We start from the raw sequence: 13,648 nt of genomic DNA on the forward strand, positions 1-13,648 counted from the left end.
CTGCTCGTCTCCCTTCCCCTGATCCGTGCCCCTGCTCGTCTCCCTTCCCCAGATCCGTGCCCCTGCTCGTCTCCTTTCCCCTGATCCATGATCCTGCTCGTCTCCCTTCCCCTGATCCGTGCCCCTGCTCGTCTCCCTTCCCCCGATCCGTGACCCTGCTCGTCTCCCTTCCCCGATCCGTGACCCTGCTCGTCTCCCTTCCCCTGATCCATGACCCTGCTCGTCTCCCTTCCCCGATCCGTGCCCCTGCTCGTCTCCCTTCCCCTGATCCGTGCCCCTGCTCGTCTCCTTTCCCCTGATCCGTGACCCTGCTCGTCTCCCTTCCCCAGATCCGTGCCCCTGCTCGTCTCCCTTCCCCTGATCCGTGCCCCTGCTCGTCTCCCTTCCCCAGATCCGTGCCCCTGCTCGTCTCCTGTCCCCTGATCTGTGCCCCTGCTCGTCTCCCTTCCCCTGATCCATGACCCTGCTCGTCTCCTTTCCCCTGATCTGTGCCCCTGCTCGTCTCCCTTCCCCTGATCCGTGCCCCTGCTCGTCTCCTTTCCCCTGATCTGTGCCCCTGCTCGTCTCCCTTCCCCTGATCCGTGCCCCTGCTCGTCTCCCTTCCCCTGATCCGTGACCCTGCTCGTCTCCCTTCCCTGATCCGTGATCCTGCTCGTCTCCCTTCCCCTGATCCATGCCCCTGCTCGTCTCCTGTCCCCTGATCCGTGACCCTGCTCGTCTCCCTTCCCTGATCCGTGCCCCTGCTCGTCTCCCTTCCCTGATCCGTGACCCTGCTCATCTCCCTTCCCCTGATCCATGCCCCTGCTCGTCTCCTGTCCCCTGATCCGTGCCCCTGCTCGTCTCCCTTCCCCTGATTCATGCCCCTGCTCGTCTCCCACAATTTAACAGAGCAATATAAATTGACCCAAAACAGAGCTGTGGGAGAAGCCTGCAATGTGAATGGATTAATATTTTTGAGCACAATCCAGAATGAGAAATAAGCAGCAGTGGTTTAGTGGTCTGGTTAATGTGATCCTTCTTTTGTGCACAAGGTGTTCTTCAAGGCTGGCTTGCTGGGTCACTTAGAGGAAATGCGAGATGAGCGACTGGCAAAGATCCTGACCATGATCCAGGCGCGGAGCCGTGGCCGACTGATGAGGATTGAATATCAGAAGATCATTGAGAGGCGGTAAATATCATCTTGCAATGAGAATGACAGCCATACTGTTAATTCGTGATACTTTCTAACAGTCTCAAGCTTCAAGCAATTGGTTGAAACTGCAGATTGCCCACATCACAAAAAAGGCAGTGGATACCTGGACCTTCACCTCACCCTGTTGCTAAAGCTTATAACCGATTCTCCTTGGCAACCTCCATGTTCCTCTATCATTATCCTTGAGACCTTAACCGATTGCTGTTTACTGGCCCCTTTAGTTATTAGGGATATATGGTCATGTTGTATAGTCCTGAAGCTAGGATTTTATGTTTATTCCCATCACATAGCATTTGAGAATAAATTTTGTTTTCAAAATGACTAGAAAGCTGTTGGATTATCATGGTGGGACTAGGCAGAGTAATAGTCTGGCATGGACTGGATGGGCCAAAGGGTCTGTTTCTGTGCTCTAATGCTCTGTGACTGTGACTCTACCTCTCTTCTATCCTATAACTTCACCATCATTGCTTGTCATGTATCAAGCCATCAGCTTTGCAAGCAGTACTTGTATTCAAGTGTCTTAAAGATGGGCCATGTCCTGGATTAAAGGTCCATAGAGTAAACTCAAGCTCGCAAAACATTAAATTGTATCTAAAATAACATTTTTCCCTAGAGATGCATTGCTGGTCATCCAGTGGAACATCCGTGCTTTCAATGCTGTCAAGAATTGGTCCTGGATGAAACTCTTCTTCAAGATCAAACCTCTGCTGAAGAGTGCTGAGACTGAGAAGGAAATGGCAACACTAAAGGACGAATTCCTGAAACTGAAGGAGGCACTGGTGAAGTCGGAGGCTAAACGCAAGGAGTTGGAAGAAAAACAAGTTACCTTGATACAGGAAAAGAACGACCTGGCGCTTCAACTACAGGCGGTATGGCTAAGAGAGTGCCTATCACCTGCTGTGCCCATCCCCTGGCCCCACTATAGCATCTTATCATGCACCCAACCCCTTGTCCCACCATAGCAGGCACAGCCTAGAGTGTGTCCAACACTGTCTCCACTGTAGTGGACACATCTCCTTCCTGTGTGCCCACTCCTGGCCTCAATGTGGTGGACACGGCTCAGAGTGTGCCCAACACTGTCTCCACTGTAGTGGACACGGCTCAGAGTGTGTCCAACACTGTCTCCACTGTAGTGGACACGGCTCAGAGTGTGTCCAACACTGTCTCCACTGTAGTGGACACGGCTCAGAGTGTGTCCAACACTGTCTCCACTGTGGTGGACACGGTTCTTACATCTGCCACCAACTGGCCATCTTGGTTTTCCCCACCTCTCTCCATAGGTTCTGCCCACTGGAACTACCTCTTCTATTTTTGTCTATATTGATATTTGTCTCCCTACCTGCTGTAGTGTTATTCTGGGTCATCCTTCTCTCACTCTTTAATTTACCTGAAAAGAATGAGTGAAGCTCCCTGCAAGGATATTAACCATATGGTTTAGAGGCAAGGCAATGATCCAAATACCCGAAATCCGCCCACCTGCAGTGACATTCACATTCTATTTTCCTGTTCATCTACTCACTGGCATGTGGCACAGGGAGCAATCCTGATTTTCAATCCCGGAGGTCCTTCCTTTGACCTTTTTGCCTAACTCAATAAATTCCATTTGCAGGACCTCTCTTCATCCTTAGTACAATATGGATAATCTCTCATTGCTCACAGTCCCTTTTCTGAATGTTCTGCACCAGCTTAAAGACATTCTTGACTCTGGCACTAGGGGGTGACATGCTATCCTGGAGTCTTGCTCGGAGCCGGTTTGTTCTGCTATTGAGTCATTGCTTAGTATTGTTCCCATAGGCTTTGTCCCACCATCCTGTACAGCAGAGCTTCTAGTTCCCATTACCGGAAATGATTCGACTATGGTCCCGTCATCAGGAGACTTGACTCTTTGATAGTGGTGACACTTCGCTCTGGTTTACTGATGTAAATAGAATCCATTTTAACTTTAGTCATAAGGTGCAGACCAATGGTGAATTACATAGGCCTTCATTGATTAGAAAATGCCGTCAGCTGGTTTGTCATTATGTACCAGTATCCAACACAATGAAACTGACCATGAATTCCACAGATTCACTACTCTTTGGCTAAAGAAGTTCCTCCTCATCTCCGTTCCAAAAAGACTCCCCTCTATTCTGAGGCTGTGTCCTGTGGCCTTAGACTCCTCCACCATAGGAAACATCCTCTTCACATCCACTCTATCAAGACCATAGGTCACCCTTCATTCTTCTGATTTCCAGCGAATACAGGCCCAGAGCCATCAGACACTCTTCATATGACAAGCTGTTCAATCCTGGAATCATTTTGGTGAATCTCCTTTCAACCCTCTCCAGTCTCAGCACATCCTTTCTAAGATAGAGGGCCCAAAACTGCTCAAAACCCTCTGTAAGACTTCAAATGTCCTTTATAAAATCTCTACATTACATCCTTACTTTTATATTCCTTGATAATAAATAGAAAATAATCTGTTTTTATTCCTTCTACCAAAGTACATGACCATAGACTTCCTGACACTGTATTCCATCTGTCACTTCCTTGCTCATTCTCCCAATCTGTTCAAGCCCTTCTACAGCGTCCCTGTTTTCTCAATACTACCCTGTCCCTCCGCCTATCTTTGTATCGTCCACAAACTTGGCAACTAAACTATCAATTGTGTCATCCAAATCATGGATATACAACGTAAAAAGAAGTGGTGCCAACACAGACCCATGTGAACAGTAGTCACCAGCAGCCAATGAGAAAAGACTCACTTTATTTCCACTCTTTGCCTCCTGCCAATCAGCAACTGCTTTATCCATACTAGAATCTTTCTGTAATACCATGGGCATGGTGGAGGTCTGGTCTGTGGGTATATTTAAGGCTGATGTTGTTTCCGGATCATTCAGGGCATCAAAAGAAATGGCGAGAAGGCATATATGGGGTTGAGTGGGATGTGGGATCAAGCATAATGAAATGCCGGAACAGACTTGATGGGCTGAATGACCTAATTCTGCTCCTATGTCATATGGTCTTATGGGTGGCACCTTGTTAAAGGCCTTCTGAAAATCCTAGTACATAACATCCGCTGATTCTCCTTTATCTTTCCTCCTTGTAATTTCTTCAAAGAATTCCAACAGATTTATCAGGCAAGATTTTCCTTTGAAACCAAGCTGACTACAGCCTATTTTATCATATGCCACTAAGTACCCCGAAACCACACCCTTAGCAATCAACTCCAACATCTTCCCAACCACTGAGGTCAGACTAACTGGCCTATAGTTTCCTTTCTTCTGCCTCCCTCACTTCTTGAAGAGTGGAGTGACATTTGCAATTTCCTAGTCTTCCAGAACCATTCTTGAAAGATCATTACTGATATCCCCACAATCTCTTCATCCACCTCTTTCAGAACTCTGAGGTGTACACCATCTGGTCCAGGTGACTTATCTACCTTCAGACCTTTCAGTTTCCTAAGAACCTTCTCTCCAGTTGTGGTGATTTGGAGAGCAGAGATGTGAGCAAGTATGTGATTTATCTCTCCAGGAACAAGATACCCTTGCAGATGCAGCAGAACGATGTGATTTGCTGATCAAAGCGAAAATCCAGTTGGAAGCTAAAGTGAAGGAGCTGACTGAAAGACTGGACGATGAAGAGGAGATGAATGCAGAGATTACTGCAAAGAAACGGAAATTAGAGGATGAATGTGCAGAATTAAAGAAAGATATTGACGATCTCGAAATCACCCTGGCCAAGGTTGAAAAGGAGAAACATGCAACTGAAAACAAGGTATGGTTTTAGTAAATTACCACTCAGCACTCTCTCCTCTCATTTAGTTTTAACATTTTGCAGATGAAACTAGAGACTGCCCAGTGAAGGTAAAATAGTGCATCTGTCAATTACTTAGGGGGAAAGTATTCTACATCTATTCATGCCACCTTCCCAACACCTCGACATCCCTCTCTCCCACTCCACTACCCCTACCTGGCTCCTCTTCAATCCTCACTGCCTCCCCTCTCTCACTCTGTACCAATTTCCATTTCTATTCACTGGTTTTCAAATGCAGATACCCTCCTCTCAATTTTCAGTTCTTTATCTTCCACTTTCCTCCCTCTAACCTTTCCTGCTCCCATGCACCGCTCCATATTTTCCTTCAGAAGCTTCATTCTCTCCGGATTCCCTTGCTGTTGAACAATGACAGTGTTGTAACTCAGAAATACAATACCCAGCTTCACCCTCAACCCATCAATACTGAATCTCCAGGTTTTTATACAGACCTGTATCTGTGTGTTATATATTTCACAACTGTCACTACCAGAGTATTTATACTGTGACAGACTTGTGACTGCTAATCATGTATCACCATTGCATTCTACTGTAATGATGCAGTATATACCCATTGTGATGGACAGACACTTGCATTATGTATTCCAGTACTATATAGTGACAGACCTATACTCATAGGTACTGTTGTAAACCTGTCCCCACAACTCGTGTTGTACAGGGAGAGATCTCGCTAACGGTATTGCACTTCAGTGCCATGCAGAGACAGCCCTTTCCCCTCCAGTGGTGCATTACATTGTTGTTATATGAGGATGAATAAACCGCAATTGTATAGGGACTGATCAGTTCAAACAGATGCCAGTATTGTATCCACTAGTATTGATCCCCATTAACATGCAGCAAAACCATGTCCTAACCAGTATTGTTATACAGGGCCAGATATGTCCACACCAGTACTGTACTTCAGTACAATAAGAATAGACCTGTCCCTGTCAGTACTGAAGTTTTTAATGTAAATTGAATGTGTTTTTGGAAAAATCTGAATGATATAATAACATAATGTCTTTCATTCATTGAGCAGACAAATAATTGATAATTTATAATTCTCATCATCACGATGAAATTTATAGGTTAAGAATCTTACAGAAGAAATGGCCACTCTGGATGAAACGATTGTTAAACTGACGAAGGAGAAGAAAGCTCTTCAGGAGGCTCACCAGCAAACCCTGGAGGACCTACAGGCTGAGGAGGATAAAGTCAACACCCTGACTAAACTCAAGTCAAAACTTGAGCAGCAAGTTGATGATGTAAGTCAAATTGGTTAATTAATTATCATTCTTACAAATCTAGTTGAATATTGACCCATTCACAAAACTGGTGCAACAGAAGAGACCTTGTATTAGACTTGAACTTTGGACACTATCTCTGCACCCTCACCATCAATTGGAGTGAATCTGAAATACTTTGTTACTTTTCTGAGACACTTCCTAGGAAAATAGTGATACTAAGTTTGGTCATAAGATGATAATAGTGAGAGTGCAGAGATAGTTTTCAAAGTTCGTCTAATAGAAGGTCTCTTTTGCTTGCTCCTTTTCAATTTGTGTTCCTAATTTTTATGCAAAATCTCCAACTTTTAATGTAGACTGGAAGTTTTGGACAAAACTTTTAGAAATGGACAGTTGACTGTTGTTGTGGAGCTGGAAGGCTGAAGAGCCTGGGAAGTCTGTCATTATACAATTATGGTGGCATTGGATGGTCAGGAATGTGTTTTGTGACCAGAGTCAGTTGCAAGACTCCCATTACTTTTAGTCAGAAGGAGGGCTTCTTGAGTTGTGTTCATTCATCCCCCTTGCTCCTTGCTAATGCTTGAAGCCCAGATTGTTCCAGTTTTTGTCCATTCCCTTGTGCTGTCTGAGAGACAGAAACAGGGAGGCTTAACCTCCTAGGTGCACCCATCCTCTGTGGCAATAGATTCTAAATAGTTTAAAATTAAATTTAAATTATATTCTGCTAGTTACCATTGTGATATTTTGGCACTACTAGCCAAACGTCCTGGGGTTAAACTTGCATCTGGGTGCAAACAATAACACTGGAGGCCAACTTCTGAGCAAAATTGTAATCTCAATTGCCTCTGCCACGATCATTTTGTGTATCGCGAAACAATGCAGTTAAAATGGCAGCCCACTACTCATTTAATTAAACTTCACCGTGTTATAGTTAGATGTAGTTTCCTAAAGTTTCTCCTGAATGATTAAGGACCGCAGCTGAAAATTCAGAGATGACAATAAAACTAGATAAAAATTTGATTTGATTTAGCATCAGTCTGATGATGCCACATTGGAATTATAATTTTATAAATTAGTACTGGTTACAGTAAAACTCTAATAATTTGGCTCCATCATGGGTACTGGCCTTCCCAGAAAATGTAGCATCCATCATTAGGGACTCCCATCACCCAAAAAATGCCTTTTCTCATTGCTACTATCTCGGAGGAGGTACAGGAGCCTGAAGACACACAATCAACATTTCAGGAACAGCTTCTTGCCTTCCACCATCAGATTTCTGAATGGACAAAGAACCCACCCATGAAAACTATCTCTGTATTTTTCCCCCTTTCCTTTTGCACTATTTTGGGATTTTGGTGGTCTTACAGACTTTCTAGATTATTAGATTTTATTCCAATGAAGAGACCTACACACTTTTAATTCACATTTTTGGGTGTTACGCAGTCTAATAAATTATCCCAATATTTCTCCTAACCTGTCTAAGTCCTCCGCAGACCCCCAGCTTCCTCAACACTACTGCCTCTCCACCTATATTTGTATCGAACACAAACTTGGCCACAAAGCGTTAATCCTTTGCCGGTCTTCAATGCTATCTACAACACTACCAATTTTTGTATTATCTGCTAGCTTACAAACCCCCCCCCCCCCCATCTATGTTTTCATTTAGATCATTTACATACTGAATGTCAAACACAGCAGAGGTCCTGGTATGGATCCCTGTGGAACACCAGTGGTCACAGACCTCCAGCCAGAATAAGTACCATTGACCACTGCCCTCTGTCTGCAATGGACAGACAAGTCAATTCTGAATCTAAATTGCCAATTCACCATGAATTTTTTGCATCTTATTCTTCTGGATAAACCTATCATGAGGGACATTGCCAACTGCCTTACTAAAATTGATGTAGACAATATCCACAGCTCTACCTACATCTATCACCCTTTGTCAACTCCTCGAAAAACTCAATCAAATTGTAAAACATGAATTGCCTGGCCCATAGCCATGCTGCCTGTCTCTAATTAGGCCATGGTTTTCCCAATTTCTCATGTCCTAACCCTAAGAATCCTCTCCAGTAACTTCCTTATCATTAACTTGATCCTCACCAGCCTAAAGTTTCCAGAACCTTCCTCATCTCCCTTGTTGAATGTTGGGCTTTTATGTTGGGAGAGAAGCATCAGTGCTGGTGAGGCAAAAGGCTAAATAAACTCATCAAAAAGGCTGGATCCATCCTTGGCTACAACGCAGACTTTTTTGAGTTAATGGTGGAGACGAGGTCACTAAACATTTATCCATCATGGATAATCAGGCACACCCTCTCCACGAACTACTGAAAAAGCAGCGGAGCACCCATTCGAACAGACTCATTCAGCTCTGCTGTTGCAATGTTTGTTACAGATGATCTTTCCTACCAAGTGCAATACACAAATATAACAGTTCATCTCTGTGTGACAGGAGAACACACAGAGACAATAGGCTCTATTTTATTATTTCATACATTATTATTGCACAGTGATGCACACTGGTAAAATATTGTTGTGTATATTATTATTAGCTAATATTATTGCTAAGTGTGTTTTTAAATGTTGCTGCTGTACCAAAATAATTTCCCACTTGAGATCAATAAAGTACTTATTATTATTATTAGAATGTGAATGGTAGACTCTTGGCATGATGGAATTGAAGGAAATGTGGGCAGGGTAAAAACAGGCACAAAACAAAATGCTGGAGGAACTCAGCAGGTCAGGTAGTGTCTGTGGGGCTGAAGGACAGGCGAGCTTAGGGTAATGCTAGTGTTGGCTATGCTCGATGTTTGACATGGGTTTGGTAGGTTGTACATCCTGTTCTTCGCTGGTTCACCCTCTTGATGATCCAGTTGTTGGCTGTTTATAAACTTCTGACAATATTTAATTTCTCTCCAGCTTGAAGGATCATTAGAGCAAGAGAAAAAAGTCAGGATGGACCTTGAAAGAGCAAAACGGAAGCTAGAGGGAGACCTGAAACTAACACACGAGTCTGTCATGGATTTGGAGAATGACAAACAGCAGCTTGAGGAACGGCTGAAGAAGTGAGTGTGATGCTGTGACTGTGCTCTTCCCAATGAAGACCACTGTCACTTCCACCTCCCTCGCATTTTAGGCACAGATATTCTTTTATCAAGGCCAAGACTATCAGGGGTTCCTTGTTCCCTAATCAGTAGCAATTAGCCAGATCCTACACCCAATCTGTGACTGTGTTCTTCCCAATGAAAACCTCTGTCACTTCCAGCTCCCTCCCAATTTAGGCACAGATATTCTTTTAACGAGGGCAATGCTATCAGGGGTTTCTTGTTCCCTAATCAGTAACAATTAGCCAGATCCTACACACAATCTGGGAGCACAACTGTCTGTGATATTGGATATATATTTATTATAATTGAACATGTTTGTTTGTGCTTCACAGGAAGGATTTTGAAATAAATCAGCTGAACTCAAAGATCGAAGATGAGGGAGCTCTTGTCGTGCAACTCCAAAAGAAAATTAAAGAACTGCAGGTAAATGGGAAACTGATGAAGTTAAAATGAACAGGGTCAAGCTTGGTGATGCCCCAAGAAACCTGGAACAGTGATGTGAAACCAGTAACTGTGCATGACCACAGTTGACAGAAGTTCCCTTTTAACTCATATGGCTCACTGTGCATCCATTGCCATCCTGCCTATTGTGCATTGAGTCCTCCATCTTGGAGTATTTCAAGACTTCTGTGAAAGGTAGTTTGAATTCTTTCTATCTACCTTTGTGAACATTATCCCATGCATTAGAGTGAAGAGAGATTTCCTTTTATAATTCAAATAGTGTTGAGAATGAAACTGATTCCTAACATGGAACCTTTAACAGTGTAACACATACAAAACGGTGGAGGAACTTAGCAGGTCAGACAGTATCTCTGAAAAGGAATAAACAGTCAACGTTTCAGGCTGATGAAGGGTCTTAGCCTGAAATGTCAACTGTTTTTCAGTACCTGCTGATGACACTACATTGATTGGTCTAATCTCAAATAATAATAAGGCAGCCGACAGAGAAGACATCACTCTGACACAGTGGTGTCAAGAAAACAACTTCTCATTCAATATCGCAAAAACAAAGGAGCTGGTTGTGACTATAGGAGGAATGGAGACAGGCTAACCCCTATTGACATCAATAGATCTGGGATGAGAGGGTGAACAGCTTTAAGTCTCTTGGCATAAACCTCACTGAGGATCTCACGTGGTCTGTACATACCGGCTGTGTGGTAAAAAAAGCACAATAGCGCCTCTTTCACCTCAGATGGTTGAAGTATGGGCCCCCAAATCCTAAGGACTTTCTACGGGGCACAATTGAGAGCATCCTGACTGGCTGCATCACTGCCTGGTATGGGAACTGTACTTCCCTCAGTCGTAGAGAGTGGTGCAGACAGCCCAGCGCATCTGTAGATGTGAACATCCCACTATTCAGGACATTTACAAAGTCAAGTGTGTAAAAAGAGCCCATAGTATCATCGGGGACCTGAGTCACTCCAACCACAAACTGCCAGCTGCTACCATCTGGGAAACAGTACCGCAGGATAAAAGCCAGGACCAACAGGCTCGGGAACAGCTTCTTCCACCAGGCCGTCAGACTGATTAATTCACGCTGAAACAATCGTATTTCTATTAACTGACTTGTTGTACATACTATTTACTATAAATTACTATAAACTGCACATTTAGACGGAAATGTAACATAAAGATTTTTACTTCTCATGTATGTGAAGGATGTCAGTAATAAAGTCAATTCAATCTGCAGAATCTCTTTGGTAAATAGCAGATCTTTTGTATGAGCTCTAAACCAGACCCAATTTATTGAGAAATTCTCAGTACGTCAGACCAGTTCTCATTTTCTTACTTCTTGAACTAGGCTCGGATTGAAGAACTGGAGGAGGAGTTGGAGGCAGAGCGAGCTTCAAGGGCCAAGGTGGAGAAACAGAGATCTGATGTGTCCCGCGAGCTGGAAGAGTTGAGTGAAAGGCTAGAAGAAGCAGGAGGTGCAACTGCAGCACAGTTGGAGATGAACAAAAAACGTGAAGCTGCGTTTCTGAAACTGCGGCGGGATCTGGAGGAGGCAACATTGCATCATGAGGCAACTAGCTCTGCCCTTCGAAAGAAGCACTCTGATACAGTGGCAGAACTGAGTGAGCAGATAGATAATCTACAAAGGGTTAAACAGAAGTTGGAGAAAGAGAAGAGTGAACTGAAAATGGAGACGGATGATCTAGTTTCCAACATTGAACATGTCACAAAAGCTAAGGTAAGCACTTTGGATGAACCTGGGCTAATATTGGCTAGTTACACGAGATATTATTATTTGCACTCAGTAGTGGAACAGCAATACATTTAATTTTGTGAAAGATTATATTGGGTTTCTTTTAAGTATTTATTCAAGTCCAGGTACACTACATCCACTGGCTCTCCCTTGTCCGTTGTCCGCAGAACCAGGCTCAGTGCCAGAGACCTACTCACCAACGTCGTCCTCTATCAGGTCACCCCCCTCAACAGCGTCCAAAACGAGATAACAATTACTGAGGGGGATGATCACGGGTTGCTCTCTACTATCTGAGCTCATTCCTTCCCTTTCCTGACAGTCACCCACTTGTCTAACTCCTGCAGCCTCCGGGTGACTAACTCCCAGTAGCTCCTCTCTATCTCCCACTCACTTTCCCTAATAAGCTGTAGGTCATCAAGTCACAGCTCCAGATCCCTAACATAGTCTCTCAGGAGCTGCATTTCGGTGCACCTGGTGCAGACATGGCCATCTGGGAGACTGGAAGATTCCCAGTATTCCCACATCTGACACCCAGAGCAAAGTACTAACCCTACCGACATGCTCCCTATTCCTCTGAACAAAAATGCAAGGGAGAAAAACTAAGTCCACCTACCCACCCACCTCGCCGAGCCCTGAATGACCACTCCTTCGATGACTGCTCCGCTAGGCAGTGTTTCCCTTCTGTACCTGAACCTGTCTCGGAGCTCTCCAACTCATGATTGGTGTGCCAGTTATAGCCAAGTTCCCGCAGAGCTTTCCCCTTTTAAACTTCGCTCCTGGACCTGGGCGCCACCTCCTCTCTCGAAGTTCTCCAACTCACGATTTCTGCGCCGGTTATAGCCAAGTTCCCGTGAAGCTTTCTCCTTGTCAGGGGTAAGTTTATTTACACAGAGACCGGTGAGTGCATGGAATGGGTTGCCAGGGATAGTGGTGAAGGTGGATATGATAGGACCTTTTAAGAGACTCCTGGATAGGTACATGGAGTTTAGAAATATAGAGAGTTATGGGTAATCCTAGGTAATTTCTAAATTAAGTGCATATTCGGTACAGCATTGTGGGCTGAAGGGCCTGTATTGTGCTGTAGGTTTTCTATGTATCTGTTTCAATCCCCACCCCATCATATCCCTCTCCACCCCAACACACCCCACCCCAACACACCGCACCAAACCTCTCTCCACCTCAACAAACCCCTCTCCACCCCAACACACCCCACCCATCAAACCCCTCTCCACTCCAACACACCAAACCCCAACAAATCCCTCTCCACCCCAACACACCCCATCCCACCATACCCCTCTCCACTCCAGTACACCCCACCAAACCCCACCCCATCATGCCCCTCTCCACTCCAACACACCCCACCAAACCCCTCTCCACTCCAACACACCCCACCAAACCCCTCTCCACTCCAACACACCCCACCAAACCCCTCTCCACTCCAACACACCCCACCCCACCAAACCCCTCTCCACTCCAACACACCCCACCCCACCAAACCCCTCTCCACTCCAACACACCCCACCCCACCAAACCCCTCTCCACTCCAACACACCCCACCCCACCAAACCCCTCTCCACTCCAACACACCCCACCCCACCAAACCCCTCTCCACTCCAACACACCCCACCCCACCAAACCCCTCTCCACTCCAACACACCCCACCCCACCAAACCCCTCTCCACTCCAACACACCCCACCCCACCAAACCCCTCTCCACTCCAACACACCCCACCCCACCAAACCCCTCTCCACTCCAACACACCCCACCCCACCAAACCCCTCTCCACTCCAACACACCCCACCCCACCAAACCCCTCTCCACTCCAACACACCCCACCCCACCAAACCCCTCTCCACTCCAACACACCCCACCCCATCAAACCCCTCTCCACCCCAACACACCCCACCAAACCCCTCTCCACCCCAACACACCCCACCAAACCCCTCTCCACCCCAACACACCCCACCCCATCAAACCCCTCTCCACCCCAACACACCCCACCAAACCCCTCTCCACCCCCACACCCCACCAAACCCCTCTCCACCCCAACACACCCCACCAAACCCCTCTCCACCCCAAGACACCCCATCTCAGCTCAATCCACCA

At 45.5% G+C, this 13,648-nt stretch overlaps 1 protein-coding gene across 1 annotated transcript in view; it reads left to right on the forward strand.

Moving 5' to 3' along the window:
- LOC132400034 (myosin-7-like) overlaps positions 1–13,648 on the forward strand; it is a 111,549-nt gene that overhangs the window by 55,044 nt on the left and 42,857 nt on the right. Inside the window, exons 22-28 of the mRNA XM_059981110.1 lie at positions 1,032–1,168; positions 1,806–2,061; positions 4,706–4,948; positions 6,073–6,249; positions 9,148–9,293; positions 9,668–9,758; positions 11,137–11,526. Of these exons, the coding sequence (XP_059837093.1) occupies positions 1,032–1,168; positions 1,806–2,061; positions 4,706–4,948; positions 6,073–6,249; positions 9,148–9,293; positions 9,668–9,758; positions 11,137–11,526 (1,440 nt within the window). The remainder of the gene's footprint in view (positions 1–1,031; positions 1,169–1,805; positions 2,062–4,705; positions 4,949–6,072; positions 6,250–9,147; positions 9,294–9,667; positions 9,759–11,136; positions 11,527–13,648) is intronic.

Source organism: Hypanus sabinus, chromosome 9 (genome assembly GCF_030144855.1).
Source record: "Hypanus sabinus isolate sHypSab1 chromosome 9, sHypSab1.hap1, whole genome shotgun sequence".
Taxonomy (NCBI): Eukaryota; Metazoa; Chordata; class Chondrichthyes; order Myliobatiformes; family Dasyatidae; genus Hypanus; species Hypanus sabinus.